The following is a 19,961-nucleotide window of genomic DNA, read 5'->3' as shown; positions in this document are numbered from 1 at the left end:
AAGTCCAAGCCATCTGCAGCAGAGAAATAGACACTTTTGACAAACCATCAAGATGAGTAGAGGTGAGGACTAAGGGAAGAGGGAATTTAGAGTGGAGAGTAGAGACAGGCAATAACAAATACCAGTTGCAAGAAGGACTGTTGTTTGTTTTAGGAAAAAAACCCCACTGGAATCTTGCTTAAGGACAGGACTTGCCATCAGCTGTGAGGAACATGGATAGCTGACAGCTGCAAGTGGCAGTGCCTTCAGAGTATGTCACAACTTCTGAACCAAGATCACACTCTTCCCTGGTGGTCCTCAAAAAATGACTAAGCAGCCCTGACTGACATGGCTTAATTGGTTGTGCATTGTCCTGCAAAGCAAAAGGTTGCTGGCTCAATTCCCAGTCAGGGCACATGCCGGGATTGCATGTTCGTCCAAGTCAGGTGTTGCATATGAAAGGCAACCGATCCATGGTTCTCTCACACATCGATGTTTCCCTCCTTTTTTTCTCTTTTCCTTCATTCTCTTTAAAAATAAATAAATAGAATCTTTAATAAAAACGACTGGGCAGAGTGCGGCCACCAGGGCCCGAACACTACTGCCCAATGTGGAATTCCTCTAACGTGCAATCTAACGCCCTAGTATTTCACAGTCTGAGATGCTCCCTGCCTGATTTGGCTTCCTTTCACTTTCCTTTCTCCAATCTCAGACTTATATCTTGGTCTAAAGGCTTTCCTTGTCCAATCCTGCTTCCTCTCTCTTTATCTTTAGCAGGCATTACTACCTCTCCCCATCCCATGCGCACTCCAAGACCTCTTGCATTTCATCTTAGCATTTAATTCCCAGTCACAACAGCTAAATTACTTGATAAAAATTCTCATTTTGGCTAAAGTTCACACTGCCCACCTGCTTCCAGAGCACTTGAACTTTCTTCTAGCTTGGATTATGAAAATGGCTCACTAATGCCCCATTCAAGTAAGTCAGCAACACCAGAAAGTTGGCTGTACTGACTCTCAAGTTAGCCCCCTTTGTCAAAACATAGTGCAAGCCACAGCCGTGTGGTGAACAGACGGAGGTGACAATTTAACCTTCAGGAGTCCTGTCTTTCCTATTTCTTATACTTGTATGAAAATAAAATTTAGTCTTTCTTGTTTCCTTGTTTTATCTTCCAACAGATTTCTGTCAAAGGAGTTTCTTATTAAATGATGAGAAGGACATCCATCCCCAAAAGGGTATACACGTGAAAGATATGGTTACTCTGAGTGTGGAGCATAATTTTGCATCCTTATATCACGTGTTTTCCATATTATTCTGAAGTTCAAGTCTCCAAATAGTATCTGTTAGCCTCTCCCTCTGTTTCAGTCATACCTCTGTCCAAACTTGGAAGATATTTTCTTTCACTGATATGGAAGAAATACTGATTTTAAGAGAGGGATCTCATTTCCTTTTTCCTACCCTCTTATTTTTTTCATACCGGCTTTAGTCTTTTCCTTGACTTTTATTAAGCCATCTGTAAGTTCAGAAGGCTGAGTTAAAAGAGAAAGCTTGCCTACCAGCCATTTTTATATTTTTCCCCAAGCGCTCAACAGTCTAATCTTTTTCCCATTTAAAATGAGAAAGAGTTTAGCAAAAAAATGGACTTGGTGTTAGGTCAGGAGCTTCAGGAAGCTCTAATCTCAGTGACAGCTTTAGCAAACCTGCACTGCTCCCCAGCCTCCTGCATATGGAACAGGACCCGCCTTCTGGCCCTCCAGGTATCCAGGTAGGAGAGTTAGCCTCTAATGCACATTTGTGCTCACTCTCTCTTTTGGTTTTCTCTTCTGTACTTTCAGGATCTTGACTCTTTGCAATATATCCTCTGCTCGTTTGAGAAGCAGAAGAACTTAGAAAGGGACTCGAACTTTGGTTGCCTTTGAAATATTTGCCCTGGGTTTACTATCTGTGTGGAACCCAAATTGGTAATATTTGAAATGTTTTGAAATTTTAAGTCTTAAAAAAATGTCTTGTTTACAATGTTTTCTCTTTTCATAGGAAAAAAACCAATGACATAATTGTTTGAAAAGGCTAAGCAGGAAAGACTCTTGCCTCAGAAAAAGATTGTATTATAATTATCTGTAAGAATGTTTCTTGGTTACCAATAGTGATCCATGCCAGTGACCCTCAGACTTTAGGGTCCATCATAATCACCTGGAAGACATGCTGAAATTCAGATTTCTGGGTTCCACTCTCAGAGCTGTTTATTCATTAGGTGGGGGATGGAGAACCTGCAATTTTAACAAGTTTCCATGTTGATGTTGATGATCTGGGGACTGCACTTTGAGAACCATTGATCTATACCATTGCTATCATTTACCCAATATAAAACATTTTTTACTCTAAAACTTCTATGAATGTTCCTAATTGAACTAGAGTGTCATGAGCATTTATATCATAATTACTGAACTTGATAAGGAAAGTAAAAAAGCCAGATGTATTTTAGAACAAATAATTATTAAGATATAAAAACTGTCATTTATTTTCTCAAGCTGACTGATAGCATCACATGCCTTTGTTTCTCACAGGAAAAATATACGTGGCCAATTATTTGTAAAACAGTAACTGGCAACTAAAAATATAAGCTGTTTAAGGAGTTTTCATTTTTCTTTAGTTGTCCCAAATATTTACTGGAGCCTGTGAAATTTATAAAGTTTCTATCTGTAAAGGTGGGACTAATACCATGTACTTTACATAGTTGTCATGGAGGGTGAAAGAGAGACTGTGTATAGACTACTTAACATAGTGCCTGACTAGTTAAAGATTAACGAGAAATATTAATTTTTTATTTTTATTTCTTCACCAATATTATCCATTAATTCTTGGTGGGTATTTGTTTTTTTAAAAAATATGTTGTATTGTGAAAAATTAAAGAAATAAGAGAGAGAGGTACAAATTATTTTAATGTGGGATTATTTTTCACTAGATATTGAAGAAATTGTTTTTTTTTTTTTTTTTACAAAATAAAAATTAGAAACTAGGAATAATATCTTCAATGCAGACAAGGCATGTTATTTTAGACTGTTATTTTCAACTCAAAATTTTTGACTCCTACTACACCCAGATCCATGTAATAGCATCAATAGTAGGTTCTACCTAAGAGTATGTTTACATGCTGGGCACTAGGTTGAGTCCTTTATTGTTTACCTTATTTCATCCCTACAGCAATCCTATGAAGTTGTCTTTTCTGATTTTTACAAATATTTATTTATTTGATGCTGTCTCCTCTTTTCTATGACAAACAGTCCACGTGAGCAGCAGCTTTGTTTTGCATGCTATTATAGCCCTGTGGCTTAAAAAAATATTTGGCATATAGAAGTTACTCAAGGAGTTTTGTTGTTGTTGTTGTTGTTTTTAATTCATGCATCAATGGGAGGAAATAAATAAAAGGAACTCCTCCCTAAGAAGTTAATTTACCACAAGTCCCCAGCCAGTTAAAATCTAGGAGCTCTGACTCAGTTTTCCCTCTCCTGACCCCAACATACACTGCAGACACAGGCCTTTCTAAATTATTATTAGGATATCTGAGTTTCTCTTTAACTTTCAGATGGTAACAACAGTGTGTGTAATATTGAAATGCACTTGAACAGAAACCTGGAGTTTAGATAAAAGTTTAAAGTCAGATCAACTTGAAGACTGAGAGTCTTTGGTAGAGAATAGCTGGAGGGAGCAAGTTGTTTCATGATTATATCTTGTCTTTGTGCAAAATCAGACGGTAAATGCTAAGACATCTGAGATCACCAACTGTAGGTTCTCTTCCTTCTCAAATTGTTGAATGCCTGCAACCATTCCTTCAATGGAAGATGTGATTGAGGCTCCTTAGAGTCCATGTTCATGCTATGTCCTACGAAGTATAAACATAATGATGGGATTATCTTAATCCTTGATACCCCTCCAGCATATTCTGAATATTGGCCAAAGGAACAATAGTTGACCACATTACTAATGAATAGATAATATCTTCATGTTTGCCTAGGTTTAATTTTTCTGGCATAAGTCAAATGAATATTATGCCTCCTAATACAAAATTTCTTACACTGGAATTCTTAAAAATTTGTCATCTTCTTCCTTTTAACAAAAGGGAAAATGTCATCACATTTTACTTCTATATCCCTTTCCCCTTGTTTTCAATGGCAATCAGAAATGCATCTTTATCAGCTTCATTGCTGCATACTTCAGAATATGGTTATTATATTTCAAATAAATACTGTTGGAAACGAATCCTCATTAATGTCAATGAAGAATTTCTTCTAATATTTTAGCTTCAGATTAACTGGATTTATTCTTGTCTCTTAATTTCAAGTGGATTTTGAATTAAACTGTCCCCTTCTTCTATAATAATAGAACTCCTGATTTTTATCTGGACACACGACTCTTTGAACTTCATTACCCAGCTTATCTTGCAGTGCCATTCACGTCCATGTAACTAAATTTTGCTAAATGAGATGTAAGGGTAGTATGTGCCACTTCCCAGACATATTCTTAAGGGGAAAACCCATGCCCTTCTCTCTCATTCCTGGTACTTCTGTCTTGCTGCCTACAATGTAAATGTGGTAGCTGATCGTCTTTGAATGTTTTAGTTTAACACCCTTGGCATGGTGGAGAAACAAGGCAGAAGAAGCCCAGGTCTATGTATAATGATGTGTATGTAGTACCTCCATCTTGGACCATGTACTTTGAAACATTTACATGAGAGAGAAATTAACTTCTATTTATATAAGCAATTATTAATTTGGGTTTTTGTTACACAAAGCTGAAGTGACTCCATATACTGTCTATTTCATTTCTATAATGTTTAACATTTCCTTTTAGAAAACGTTAAAAATGTGGAAATTATCATAAGCCAAGATTTCTGGCAACAAGGAAATTTCTAAGTAGAACTGTTTTGAATCATTTTACAAAATAAGATTGACAAAACTTTGAAATTTGAACAGTTTAGGTGTTTTCCATCATACATGATAAGTTATAATTCTCAATGCATCTTGAAGTTTATAGTTTTCTTTGGCTATGACCACACACATCACCTTTTGGGAGGAATCATTTCTCAGTCAAAGTAAGTGAAATTAAAAGTCATGTTAGTGTCTTAGCTTTGTGCAAAGGTGCACAGATAACCTTTTTTTTGATGCATATACTTTCGTTACTCCCCTGAGATACAAACACTGCAGAGTTGTCTCTGTAAATAAGTCAGCCAAGAAGCTGCTGCTTCTAGAAATTGTATCAAAATATGTTTGAGAGGATAAAATTCCTGGACAAGATAATTTAAAATTTTATATTAAATGATTAATTCTTCAGTAGTTTGTCTCCTTTTTGAGATATGCTTTTGATTATGAATCACTAATAACAAATAATTATGAAACTTCAAAACGTTAAGTTACTCCTATTTGGCTCCATATCTTGAGCAGCTGTCCAGGGTACTTAAATAAAATTAATTACTGTAAGTACTTAAATTATAGCTCTTTCCCTTTTTCTTTTGGATTCTGGGTTTGGGGAACGTGAAGATGCTTTGCACAACTCAGTTTGTATTTCCATTTTGAACAAGACTTTGAAATCCTCCAACTTGAGAATAATAATAAACAATAAAAATATTTGTGGTAAATCATGTTAGAAAGATTGTACAACACTTCTTTGAAAACAGTATTATAATGTTTTGCTGATGGTATAATATGATTAAAAATTATGTCTATATAAATTATGAACTTAGAAGACATTGACTCCAACAGACCCCCAATGAAAAATTTCTTCATCTGAATTCTAAGAAGATGGTCATCTCTTTCTGCTAAATTATGCCTCAAGCCAGGGAGGCTCAGCTCCTCCAGAGGTTCCTTCTTCAGGTTCTGAATAATGGAAAGTTCTTTCCACTATAGAACTTAATCTGGCTCCTTATGTGTTTTATCTTCCTGTCCTTCTGGAGTATCACTCTGATTTTTTGTATTCCCATCACTTTCTTGGAGAACAGAAGAACAATTAAGTTCCTGACCCCAGCTTCAATATTAAGTATTTACATTTTTTTTTCCCTCAAAAACTGTAACCACTTTCTGGATGACAGTATAAGAAAACAAAGTACCTTTTTCTGTGTTCTTGTGAAATCAAAATCCTAAGTGCACCATTCATATTAACTCATGATTTTGTAGGAGGCCATACCTAATTTCAAAGTGTAAGTTCTCAAAGTGTGGGCTGATGACCTTTTCATGGTGTTCGTACGGCCAAAACTATTTTATAATAAGACTAAAACATGATTAGCCTTTTTTCACTGTGGGTGTCTGAACTGATAGTGTAAAAGCAATGGTGAGTATAATCACTCGATCTTTAGCATGAACCAAGGCAGTGACACCACCTTGTACTAGTAGTTATTTCATTTGCCCTTGCCATATTCACAGTAAAGAGCAGCCAGTTTCATTTCAGAATGTCCTTGATAAAACAGTAAAAATTGTTAACTTTATAAAATCTGGACCCTTGATATGTATATTTTTAAATTTTTCTTTGTGACAAAATGGAAAGTATACATAGATCACCTTTGCTGCATATTTATAAGCATCTCAAAAAATAACAACAAAAAATACTTGTGCCATTGTTTCAGTTCCAAACTGAACTAGCTAGAGTCCACTTTATAGCTAACTTTTAAGAAATTACTTCTTGTTGAGTGTTGATGTAATAGCAAAGAGAAATATATATAATTAAATAACTTGCCCTTGACCACTAAATAAGTGTGCTGCTGAGTCAGGATCTGAATCTAGACCTCCCATCCCAGCCCTCTATCATGAACACTGCAGCTCAGTGGCTCTCAAATACGGTCTGAGCAACTGTATCAGTATCACCTAGGAATGTGTTGGAAATGCAAATTATCAGGGCCACCTCAGACCTACTGAATAAGATCCTGTAAAGGTAAGATCCAGAAGTCTGTGTTATAATTAACCCTTCTTGTGATTCTGATGCATGCTAAAGCTTGAGAATCACTCCTCTAGCTGAAGGGACATAATAGTTAAATAAAAACAGAATGGTTGACTCAGCATGTAACATAACAAAGTCATTTGTTTGATTTGCTGTGTGATTAGTCTTATAAAATACTCTGTCCTGCTGAGAAAAAAATTCAAGTAAAAACTCATCAAGTATGGTTGGTTTCATTTTGGAAAAAAAAAAATCTGTTCAAAGCAATTAGTCATTCCTTCAATCAACCTGGCCCTGAATTAATAATTTTACAATTGATAAGAAAATTCAGTGAAGAACAGAGTCAACTGGTTACATAAGTCTGCCTGCCTGGAGGAACCAAATAAAACAGAAATAAAATTTCCACTTAGCACTAGGTATAATTTCCACTGAAACAAAAAGTAGTGTGGGCGCTGGATCTGTGGTGTGAGCCCTCACTCACATCTCAGTGACTCCATACACATTCTGAGATGCTGATGGTAATAGAAGAAGCAAACTGGAACACACTTTTAGGACTCCTTTATAATCACAGGTAGATTTTTAAATTGTCTCCTAAAAATGAGAAACAATTCAAGTACAAACTTAAATCCACTCTCATGAAAAAAATAAACAAAAACAATTTCAAGACTGGTGTTTAAAGACAAATTAGTCTTTTGAATATGTTGAGAGTATTTACTTATTTTGCATTTAAGTCTAAGACTAGCTTTAGTGAGGTTCTGTTGATTTTCACATATTTTGGAATAATATGTGCCATGATGTGTAAATATTTTAACTAAAAATTAAATCATGGATTTGAGACCCTTTCTCACTCATCATCTTAAAAAGTTTTTTCTCCTTCCCTATTGCCTCTTCTCTTTCTAGATACATGTTTATAAAGTCATCTGAGAATTAGTTTAGCATAATAATTTGAGATATTCAGTATTTGATATAGGTAGTATAATATGAAAAAATCACCAGTATTTTTCCTATATATTATATATGGGCATATATATACTATAAATAATGATTTATTAGATAGTCTCTCTTAATTACTTAGTTTCTCTTCTCAAATATCAAAAAATACTATATTGCTAAGTTTGTTATTTTTTTCTCCTCTGACATGATAGTTTTGCTTTTGAATGAACTACAGGTCATATTAATAGCATGGAAAATTTAGCAGTAAGGACTTGAGTTCAATTTGGATTGAGGAGCAAAGATGAAAATTGTTAAAATCAAATATTTAACCCCTTAATGAAATGTAATATCTTCCCAGGATACGGAGGGACCTTAGTTTTAGCTCATGGCTCTTCTTACAATGAAGACTCACCTCTCAGATTGTTTTAAATTATCACATAAGGTTATTTTAGTAGAAAAACATTTTTAGTATATTTTTTTCTACTAAAAAATCCCTCATTGCAGCATGATCACTTTAATAAAACACTTGACATTTCATAGTAATGCATTTCTTATCTTATTCATTATATATAGCACTTTCATTCTATTCATTTTGTTTTGCTTTAACTTAGCCTGATCTCTGCATACTATTTTATTTTCATCTTAAATAACTGACCAAAGCAAAGCAAAAATTAGATACAATCAGGTTTTGTAGCTCCTCTCCCCTACCTGTCATTGGCAGCTTATGAGGCGATAGTGAAAATTCAAAGTCAAATCATTTAACTCTAAGTGGATGGAAATGAATTTCCAGAGAATAGATATTTTTATCATTTGAGCAAAAGGCACAGTTGTACACTGACACAAGGATGGAGATATAACTATACAATTGTGATAGATATGTAATATCATATGTATTATTTGGGGCTAAACATCAAAAAATCTTTCTATCTCTACATGCACTAATATGTAGCTTTCAGAGGAAGGAGAATATGAGATGAGAAATATACAGTTAAATGCTAACCGCAGCCCTTTTGGTTGGATGAATGCCAGAGCAACTTTCAAAATATTTCAAAACAGCTGCCAGCATGTAAAAATTTTAACTGAAAGAGCAGGGTAATGAAATCTGAATCACTAATGAGCGAATTAACTTATACTTTGCTTAAGGTCTTTAATGAACTTGGAGATAAGCAGATCCAATACGGAATTTTTCTCTCATGCATGCAGACCAAACTTCCAAAACTATGCATGTAAGGACAAACTCCTAAAACAGACTTACATGCATTCTAAGGTAACCTATTGTCTGAGTCTTCTTTGAGTGTTCTATTTCTATTATGGAAAAGAAAGTTTCTGGAGGGCAGGAGCCATATTCTCTTAAATATGGGTAGTTGAAAGCTTGGAACTTTGAAGTGGAATGTGCTCATTAAACTCTATTTTAATTTATATAGTATAATCAAAGTAGCTCCAGCATATCTAGTCTTAAATGTCTAACAACAGATCTCACATATTCTTTTAATTGGGACAATTTTGCCCTTTGGACTTCCAAGAAAATCTTGTCCTCCAAAAGAGAAGGGAAGCAGGACCATATATTTCTGTATCAACTATTCTATAAAGTAAGTAGTTTATAAAAATATAGTCATTGGTCTTTTCTATTCATAGAATTGGTATTGAAACAATTAAAGAAGAAGAGTGATATCTATAAATATAACTCATTGATTGAGCAGAAAGACTTTAACAGGGAAAGTAATTTTCTAAAAATTCTGCTCGTTGGCCAAAGAGGGTGTTCCAGGCTTTGGGGCTTGGCATCATTTGGCACATTGGGACTGGCTCAGGAGCAACAGGACCAAGGTTGGGATGCTGCAGTCAGCTACTGGAGTCCACGTGCACGTGGGATCAGCAGCCACTTGCTAGAAGCCTCCATCAACTGGTTCGCCAAGAAATCAGGTGGCAGGCACAGGTGACTCCACAAGGAGTCAATAGTTCTGACAAACGCTGTTTTATAGGAAGTCACTGCCTGCATCTATGTTTACCTGCAGCCTGTTAAGGAGGCTGCCTTTGGCCTGTAGTACCTGCAGCCTGTTAAGGAGGCTGCCTTTGGCCTGTAGTACTGCTGCCCTTGTCCTGTGCAGTCACAGGAGAACTTTTTCCAGCCCCTGAAACACTCCCGACCTATGTAGAATTGGCATGGACTTCCCTTTCTTTCAACAGGAAAGCCTGCTCAGAGCCAAGAGAGATTTGAGATCTCCTCTTCAAATCCGGCCCTGAGGATGAGCGGTGTGGGGGCGGGGGAGGGGGGGTGCAGAGGGAAGTCAACCTGCAACGCCTAGCCGCGGTGTCCTCCGAGGGGAAAGAGGACCCACCTCTGTGACCAGATCCTACAAGGCAGCTTTCCACCTGTCTAGGCCCTCCAGCCCTCTCACCCCAACTCCCGATCAACGACCTTTGTTTGGCCATTGAACAAGTATCTCCGAATGAAATGCCGTTAAACTAGAAAATGACCCCGTCCCAGAAAGGCAGGAGTCAGGATCTCGGTTAGGTCTGACTCGTAGGAGCCCTAGAACACGCCACAGATGCTCATTACGATTCTTTTTACGTGCAACATGTGGGGGACGAAGCAGTTTCATATCTCCTGATATTATCTGCCGTCCAAAGCATTTTCTTTGAGAGGAAAATGGAAACGCAGCTGCGCCGTGGACCCGGCCAGCCAGAGCTGGGGCTCCCTCCCTCTGTCTCCCTGCGGCTGCGGGCGCCGGCGCAGGCGGCTCCTCCGGAAACTGGCTTGGGTTAGGGGAGCGCAGAGCGGGCCTCGGCAGGCGCGGGACGGCGCCGGGGCGCGGAGGGGCCTTTGTATAGTTAAGCTTTTTCCCGAGAGCCGTGAGGGTAACAGGGGACTCCCAGGTCTGCGGCCAATGCAGGCGTCTGGTCCCTAGACCATGTACCGGGACGCTGGGCTGGTGGGTCTCTGCCGAGCCTGGCCTTGGCAACTTCTGACCAATCTGACCAACCTCTCTAGGTCTCAGCCGGGCGGCTGCACCCCAAGCCCAAAGGGTTAAGCAGGTGCCCGCCCGGCGAGGCGCTGTAGGAAGAAGGCCGGGGCGGCAGGACCGCCGCCGCCGCGGTCCCCTTGCTCAACTTGTCCCCCCGCTGCCGGGCCAGGGCCTCGGTGCACAGGAGAGGCGGGGTGAACGAGATGGAGAACCAACAGCAGCTCCAGCAAACCGGGTCCTGGGTGCGGGCGCTCAAGAGGAGTGGAGCCTGAGCCCGGCGGCGCACAGGGGCTGCACCCTTTGCCTGGCAACTCCGGTCCCGGCTTGAGACCCATAAGAAAGATGAAGGAAGTGGGACAACTTGGGGTTCTGGGCAGGAGGTGGGGGCACCATCCACTCTCACCACCCTCCACCAAGCCAGCTGAAAGTGCAAGTTGTGATTAAAAAGGTGGTCCCACACCAGGAGCATCCCTCCTCACCCCCTAAGGAAACACGGATGTAACAATGTGGAGAAGTAACTGGGAGACGCGAGGAAATACACGCACGTGTTTTCTCTTTTTGTTTCCCCGGTGGTTGGAATTAGCAGAGTTCTCTTCAGTTGTGGCTGCTAATTTATTCGTTTCATCTTTCGGAAGGGGAGTATAGAGATAGATCATGGTGGGGGGTGGGGGGAACACCCGGATTCCTCCAGCTGGACCTGGCAAGTTGGTCCGATACCAACCCGCCCGCCCAAGAGGAGCGAGGAGAGTCCCTTGTAAAGGGAACAAACTCTCCAATGCACAAAAGCGGCTTTTCCTCCCCCTCCTCCTTTGCACACCATCTCTCCTCGATAAACATCAAGTTCTTCAGTAGTCCAACTTAAAGTTGGCAATCCCAGCGCTGTCTGGTGTGCAGAAGACCGGCACGGAAGGGTCCCGGCTGGGAGGGGAGGCTCTGCGCCCCCATTCTTGCACACGCGGGCTGGAATCCAGGTTGCTTGAAGCCGCGGGAGGCTCGAGCCTTGCCTGGATTGTAGTGGTTATTCCTCTAGAGAAAAGAGGGGATAGAGAGCGCTTGTCTTGCACTTTGGGTCGGAAGTGCGCTGTGTGTGCGTGTGTGTGTGTGTGTGAGTGTGTGGAGGGGGCGGGAAAGAAAGGCACCCTCCGCTGCCCATCATTCCCATGCACTGGCCAAGTGCTCGCCAAGCCTCCCGGTGCATCCTTCCTCCGCCACCCCCTCCCCTTCTTCCCTCAGCTGGGCTCGCGCCGCGCAGCCGGAGCAGCCAGTGAGAGCAACATCCTAGAAAGAGGGGGGAGCACCACCGCTCCCCCCACCAAAGGGAGAAAAGGCCCCACCCTGACACGTTTTGCAGTTTGCAAGTCCCTCGCACCCCGCCACCCCAGCACCACCTCCTCGCGCTCGCGGCCCCCCCAGTCCGCTGCGCGCACATCAAAGCTCCTCTCTGCCGCGCTCAGTGGCCGCGGCTCACTAATGGGATTGCAGGCTGGTGCCTGGCTCCGCTGCTGCTGCCGCCGCCGCTGCTCGCGCTGCTGCTGCTGCCGCCGCCGCCGCCGCCGGAGCCCTAGCCCGAGCCCCCGCCAGCCCGAGCCCAGAGCCGCCGCGCCCAGGGGCCAAAGCCGCGGCGATGATCCGAATCTTTCCGGATTTCAGCGTGCAGGTGACGGCCGCAGCGGCTGGCGGGGCGGCCACGGGGGTGCCGGCCGGCGCGGGCATGGGGAGGGCCAGCGCCGCGGCCAACGGCACCCCGCAGAACGTCCAGGGCATCACCTCCTACCAGCAGCGGTGAGTAGTTCCACCTGGGCAGAAGGAGTGCCCCCGCCTCGGGGTGCTGGGGTGGGACTCACTTTGCCTCCTGTTTTATGCCTTACAACCCACATGCACATCGCTAGGGCTCACTTTGCGTGCCCCTCGTGCTGCAAATGAGAAAGAAAAATATAATTCACAATTCAGATCGAAAAGCACGCCAATGTGCTGGCAAAGTGAAATCAGCTTTTGCCCTCCGGCCCCAAATTCAGAGCCTCAGCCTCCGCGTAGCCCAAGAGTTGCAGCGAAGTCTGAGACAACGCACAAGGTGCTTTTCAAAGTTTGGGATCCCCGTCCCCTTCAGAGGTATTCTCTCAGTGCCTCTGCCGGGTGCAGACTGGTGCGAACGGGCAGCCAGGGCTGCAATTGATCACCAGAGGCTGATTGATCATTTGTTTCCCAACAGAATAGGAACGATTTTCACGTGTAGCTGTAGATTTGCAACCCTACCTAATAGTGTTATCGTGTCACCTGTTACTACAGGGAAATAAAGCTTGAAATCCGAGTCTCCTCGCGCTGTTAAGTATTCATCTTCAACGCATTATAATGCAAATACCTAACAGAGATGCGAGTTTGGAAGCAAAATTTACAAAGTTAGGCTAGGTGGTGAGAAGCAAACAAGTTTTAAAGTATGATTTGTTTGCATTTCTCCCAAATAGTTATAGATTTAAAAAAATTATGACTATGACGCTGAAATAGTAAACATTCTTTGATTCAGTTAGGAAAGAAAGGGAAAAATGTACCACCACCAATACCCTAGAATCCTAAAGTTTTTTTTTCCATAAGGACCACTTGTGATGTTTCAAGATTTTATGGAAAATGTAATCCACAAAGATTTGGTGAGAAAAACTAACAGTGTAGTTAGTATGAAAGATAAGTGTCCCATTTGTGGGGCTCAGTTTTTTAGAAGATGGAGAAAAAAAGGAACACATGAAAATGTGAAATTAAATATTTGTGTTTCCCAGACTGCACACAATTAAACAGCTGAGAAATTTGCCAATGGCATTTGACTTAAAATATACACAATGCATAATTCAAACAACAGTTCCTATTTTTACCTTGTATTTCAAACTTCATTGATTTGAGAACCTTTGATTTGAACAAACAGTGTTTAAACTGAAAAGGTTAAGATAATCTATCACTGCCATATTTTGTGCCTTCTAACCAATGGCCCAGAGACCAGAGATTTTGCATGACACACTGAGTGTTTTCCAAGTTGATGCCCAGTTTTGCAAATATTCTGTAGAAGACTTCATTATATGATCTGAGCACTGTCAAAAGTTTTAAAAAGGGTCTTCAAAATAACTCAAGGCTATTTCTTGTTACAGAGATTTATTTCTTTAAATTATTCTAGTCTTGTCTTACTTCAGTGATTACAAGAACCTGCAATACAAAAGAATCTGGGAATCTTTCAAACATAAAGGACTTAGAAAAGAATTAGATTTTTTTTTCATGGTTCAGGTATGTGTTTTTGTCACTTATAAAACATTTAAATGACAATAGACTCTGGTGGTCACTTTAACTAGGAAGTGCAGGCAGTAGTCACAATGGTATGGTCTGTGAAGTCCGGTAAAGTGTCAGAAATGTCAGATAGCTTTTGGACGATTTCAGGGAATTCCGGACATTAAGGAAGGTCGTGAATTCAGCCTGTTGGTTTGTTCTCAGAGCGCTGGTGTCCTTCATCATGAAGATATTCCCGGGTCCAGTTTTCCTGCAAGTCAGGAGTATCCAGGGGTCACTCTCCACAGTCCCCACTCCAACATTAAAAGCTCACTTATGGCTTCCACCTTCATCTTTGAATTTGGGCCACTTCATCAAGTCACAAAATCTCACTTCTAGTTCTAAAGATTAAAGCTCTAAAAATAATCAACTGTAAATTTTAGCCTTCCTCTCTTTTTATGCTATGTCATATTGACAGAAAAGGTGCTAGCTGTGAAAAATGTGCCCTTTGGTTTCTTTACTCTGATTTGATGACAACAGTTACTGCTTTTAGTTTTAGTTTTAGTTAATTTGGAGACAGGAGAGTAAGTTATGTGGGGCAAGATGAAGGGTGGCTCTGAGTCAGGAGTTAAGTCCCCTGTCCTCTGGCACTTCATCGGGAATATAGGCCACCAACATGCTAGGTTTTAGGGGCTATGAAGGGCAGACATAGTTTCCACCTCAAGACCTGGATATGATTGCTAAAGTGAATGGTGACGCATCACTTTACTAAAAAAATTTTTTTGCATTAAAAACTTTTGGGGAGTCTGATGAGGGAGTGACATGGGTGCTGGCGGTGGGGTGGAGGGTGGTTTATACAAAGAAAGGCCTGTTGGGAGAACACAAGCTTCTCTCATTTGTCATCTTGGGGCAGAAACGCCCTGGGATGGCTGTCCTGGAGATGTCCAACTGGCAACTCGCCCTCCTCCCTCCCAGCCCATATATCTCAGACTCAACACTCTCGAGGTCATTTTTTCAATCACTCTCATCTTCTCCTACCTGTAGAGTGTACTCTAAAGAGAATTCAAACACCATCATGCAGATTAAACCACCTGTGCTATGGAAAAGCACATGTTTTCAGTTTTTAACTCTCAACTTCACTTGACTGGAATGGTAGGACCAGTGGGATCCCTTCTTAGGTCTATTTTTCTTAAGTGTAAAATCAAGTGCACAGCCTCACATAGGACTGATGTTTTCCTCCTAGCTCTATCATTTATTCAAGTGCTCTGGGAATCGTTTCCACTTTCCGGGTTGACACGGGAGTGAGCCAGATCTCTGCCCCAAAGCTGCCCACACCCAGAAGAATGGTTTAGTGCAGAGAAAGCTCTGACCAGGGTCTACTCAGGTAACAGGATTCCAGCATTGGTCCTGCACCAGGTGGCTCTTTCTCTAGGCCTCGCTGGGCTGCAGAATGGGGAAGCCAGCTGGGCTGGATAGAACCAGAAGCCCATATTTCCATCCGGTCCCGTCCCAGGTACCAGGAGTTGAGTCGGGAGTGGCGTTTGTGTGTCACTGCGTTTAAAGTCCCAGAGATTCACACGCGAACCCTGGGGTCTAAAGATGTGTATGCGTGGAAGAAACGAAGATGCTCCGGCTTGGGAAACTCAGTGGCTGAGAGCGCCGGGATCACAAGGTGCCTGTGCTGCTGCTTGTGCCCGCCCGCAGGGTTGTGGGGCCGCTGGCTTGGCCAGCGCACTCCCACTAGCGTTTACTTCCCCTGTCCCCGAAGGCGCGCCCTGGACAGTGTCCTGTGCCAGCCGGTGGCCTGCCAGTTCCTCCCCCCTGGCTGAGATACTCCATAGAAGGGAAGTGTTCAAAACTGCAACTGAGTGGCGTTGTTGCGCCAGCAGCCGAGCTTCCCAGTCCCCCAACAAGGGGGGGGGGCAGGGGGAAGAGAGAGAGAGAGAGAGAGAGAGAGAGAGAGAGAGAGAGAGAGAGAGAGAGAGACAGAGAAGGAGAAGGAGGAAGGAGGGAGAGAGAGGAAGGGTGGGGGCAGAGAAGGGGTGTGTGTGTGTTTGCTTGCGAGAAAGCGCTTTGGAGCAAAGGAGCTGGAAAATGCCCAGAAATACTTTCGCAGCGGTCAAGCTGGGAACCCCCAGCATGTCCTCCCCTTCCCCGCCCCTCCTGGCCTAGGCCCCGACCGCCCCCCGCAGGAAGGGTGTGTGCCCCACCTGCCACCGGGCCAGCTCTGGGTGGCGGTGGTGTGGGGTGGCTGTGGGGGGTGTGGCGGCGCGCGGCGGTGAGAGCCCGGAGGTGGCGGCGGGGCCCTGGGCCGGGCTGCCCGCGGGGCCGCGCGGCGGCCTCCCCCGCCGCCTCCCCCTCCGCCCGCCGCCGCCGCCGGTCGCTGTCTCCGAGCTGGGCATGTCTCGGGAGCCGGAGCGGCCCGGGCCGCGGGGGCTCTGCGGCGCATGGACGGCGGCGGCGCTCGGCGAGCAGGGGGAGCAGAAGGCGCCGGCGGCGGAGGAGGCGGCGACCTGCAGCGAGAGGCACCGGCGGCGCGAGGGGACGGCCGGCCGCCGGCGAGGTTCCGGCCCCACTACTTTTCCGTAGCCGCCCTGCCTCAGCAGCACAGCCGCCGCCGCCAACACGGCCTCGGCCACGGCCACGGGCGCCGCTGAGCGCCGCGCACGCCCGCACTCACTCCCGCCGCCCCACGCACACGCACACCCCCGCCCTCCCCACACCCCCAGCCGGGAGGGGGGAGAGAGGCAAAAAGTAAGAGAGGAAAAAAAATAGCAGGAAGATGGCGCCCACCAAGCCCAGCTTTCAGCAGGATCCTTCCAGGCGAGAACGGTAACACTTTTCTGTTTATTGAACCTGCAGCCTGGGCGGCTGCTCCCGCCTCCACCGCCGAGGTGGCGGGGCTCGCTCCGCAGCCCGCCTCCTGGGCCGCGAGCCCGCGGGACCGGGCTGCCGGCTTGCGGCGGAGCGCTCGCCCGCGGTCCCGGCGCGCATTGTCCGCCCGGCTGCTGCGGCGGCGCCAGGCTCTCCGAGCAGTCGCACCAGCTCGGCTCAGCGAACAGTGACTCGCTGACAGAGAAAAAGAAAAAGAAAAAAAAAAAAAAAAAAAAAAGAAAAAGAAAGAAAAAGAAAAAAGAAAGAAGGAAAAGAAAAAAGAAAGAAAATAAAATAAAAATAAAAACAAACAAAAAAGAGAAGGGGCTGCTGTGTGCCGGGAAGCGGCAGTGAGGGTGGGGGCCGGGGGATCCCGGGGCGCCGCAGGTCCCTTGGCAGCTGCTCTCTAGGAAGGAATGAGGCTGGGAGGGGGAGGGCAGGCGGGCGAGAGGGGCGGAGGAGAGGAGGAGGAGGAGGAGGAGGAGGAGGAGGAGGCGCGGCGGCCGGGGGCGGGGAGCGCGAGCTCGCGCCAGGCCCGGGCTGAGTCGTGGCGGAGCCGTCTCTGCGTGGAGCTGCTAGGCCGGCCGAGGACCCGAGCTGGGCACGCGGCTGCTGCCTCCCTGCCGCCCAGGCTGCACCCTTAGCCTCCGCAACTAGTGGGTCTCCTGCTGTGCCCTCCGCTCTTCCTTTTCCCTCCTCTCCGCTCCTCTGCCCCCCGCAGATAAAGGAAAATTAAAGAGGAAAATCCCCAAATTCAAATAGGCAACCAAACAGGGAGATGTAAAATGTGTCCATAGTTGGAGCATCTGCGTCCCGTTAGTTCCTGTTCTGGGATCTGGGTTTTAAAAGGTTTCTGGCGAAAATTGCATAGCCAGGCAAGGACATCAGCCCGGTGTGTCTGTTTGAAGTTAGTTAAACTACAGCCAAGGGGAAAGGGAGTTTGTATTCAAAATATTCCTCACCGTCCTTCCTCCATGAATGGTGTTGTTAGGTTTCAGAGTAACCAAGCACCCCCACGTGGTTTTTCCTCCTGCTGTCCACGAAATCTACTTTGTTTGATTTTTTTTTTTTTTGCTATTATTTGGCAGCGTCAATGACATTAATTGCGAATAGCATATTGGTTTGAGCAAAGTGATTATCTCTGTCTCTGAAGAGGAAATGCTCCATAGGAAGTATGAAATATAACCCATTGATTCATGAGGAAAACTAATAGAGTTAGATATATCTACGCCCCCCCATCCTGCCCCCAGCAAAAATGTTTACTTTCCTCACACGCTGAAGTGAACTTGAACATGAGGGAAGTTCTTAGTTGCAAAATTTAATTATTACATAGGCAGTTTAATTTTTGATACAACTTAGCATTTAACCTATAACTTATATCCAGAGAAAGCAGGGAGGTATTTAAACAAGCTATTTGCTTAAAAAGCTTCAGTTGCAGTATATCTTGTTTCATTCATACAATAAGGACTTCAGAATGATCAGGATTAAGGAAATAGTTTTGTTAAGTAGGTACATACTAATTCAAAACTCTAGATAATTTCTATATAAATCATACCCCTGAGAGTAAACCACACACAATCCATCTCAGAGATGTTAAATGTGTACAGCATTTGCTACCTGAAAACTCAGAGAGCTAAAATGAACACTTAGTATTAGTGTTTTACAAAGAATCCACATATCAAATACTTTTTTAGATAGAAAAGTTTTATCAACATGATTCTGAATACTTTTGAAATTAGATTATAATTCCTTCCTTCCTCCCTCCCTTCTTTCCTTCCTTCCTTCTTTCCTTCCTTCCTTCCTTCCTTCCTTCCTTCCTTCTTTCCTTCCTTCCTTCCTTCCTTCCTTTCTTCCTTCCTCTTCCCTGGTTCTGTGGTTAGTAAATGTATTTACTGGGATGGCTTCAGTAATCTCTGTAGCAGAGGCCTATTTGTGTGCCATTTTGGGAATTTCTTTGAGATAGGAATCTTGAAGATAGAATTAATTTCTAGAGGAAACTTCATAGCCTGTGCATGAGCGCGTTCTTTATCACCTGTCTCCATTTGGCATTCGAAGAAAGTAAATCAAAGTGCGCGATTTGTTATTCTGCTCCACTTGAGAGCTGAACTAAATAACACTTGGTCTGAAATTCTGATTGAAGTTGTAGGAGGATATACTGTATTTAATTTAATGCCCTTTAATAGCATCTTCTTGTTCAGCTCGGATGCTGTCATTTTAAAGGTTGGATCTGAGAAGGGTCAACCTGTTGGGAGAGGGAGGAGTAATAAAGAGATAGGGGCAGAAGGAGGTAGGAATTAAGGAGTTATAAACTAAATGTTTCAAATAGTAATAACCACAGACTTGGCCCAGTATTCACAGTTGTTTTATGCCCTGAGGGTTCACTATGTTTTTAGGGTTTTAAATGCTCTTAACACTCTAAGTGTAAACATTACACATGTCAGTTGTTTTGGTTTTGTAATGAGAAATGCGAAGTCAGAGGGTTCAGGAGGGGTTTGTTTTCATAGTTACTTGCTAAGTAGAGTCATTTCATCTTGATGTTCACTTTGTGCCTGGAACTTGTTGTTTAGTAGTATTATTTCTTAATAATGGTTGAACACAAATAGGTTTATAAAAGATGATTTTCTGTGAAAATGCATTGTCAGCAATTTTCAACCTTTTTCATCTCATGGTACACGTAAACTAATTACTAAAATTCTGTGGCACATCAAAAAGATATATTTTTTGCCGATCTGACACACACACACAAAAGGTAAAATTTTGATTTATTTACACTGGACAGCTATTGTTGTCTTGGCTGTTGTCTTTTTTTTTTAATTTGACAATCAAAGGGAAAAGAGGTTAGTGCCCCCGACTAAGCAAGCAGGTGTTGCATGTTTTAAAAACTCTTGCAGCACAGCGTTTGGTAATCACTGCTTTAAACGATATTCTTTCACTTATTTAGAAAACTGTTTTCAAATCATTGATTTCATAAAGGCACTTATGGACACTATACTGCTTTTCGAATACACCAGTAATTAAAAACTTATATAGAAAAAGTATCTTTTGAAT

The 19,961-nt window shown here is 43.3% G+C and overlaps 1 protein-coding gene across 2 annotated transcripts in view; it reads left to right on the top strand.

The window, feature by feature from the left end:
• The first annotated feature begins 12,420 nt into the window (after window positions 1–12,420).
• Window positions 12,421–19,961, top strand: part of NPAS3 (neuronal PAS domain protein 3) — an 893,587-nt gene continuing 886,046 nt past the window's right edge. The window contains exon 1 of one of the 2 annotated variants that reach the window (XM_090271856.1): window positions 12,421–12,578. In XM_090271856.1, the coding sequence (XP_090127982.1) occupies window positions 12,421–12,578 (158 nt within the window). The remainder of the gene's footprint in view (window positions 12,579–19,961) is intronic. The other variant, XM_090271857.1, reaches the window with a different exon arrangement.

Source organism: Furipterus horrens, unplaced genomic scaffold, assembly GCF_987537825.1.
Source record: "Furipterus horrens unplaced genomic scaffold, mFurHor1.1.pri manual_scaffold_3, whole genome shotgun sequence".
Lineage (NCBI taxonomy): Eukaryota > Metazoa > Chordata > Mammalia > Chiroptera > Furipteridae > Furipterus > Furipterus horrens.
Note: the sequence above shows the minus strand (reverse complement) of the source record. Positions and strands in the feature narration are given on the sequence as shown.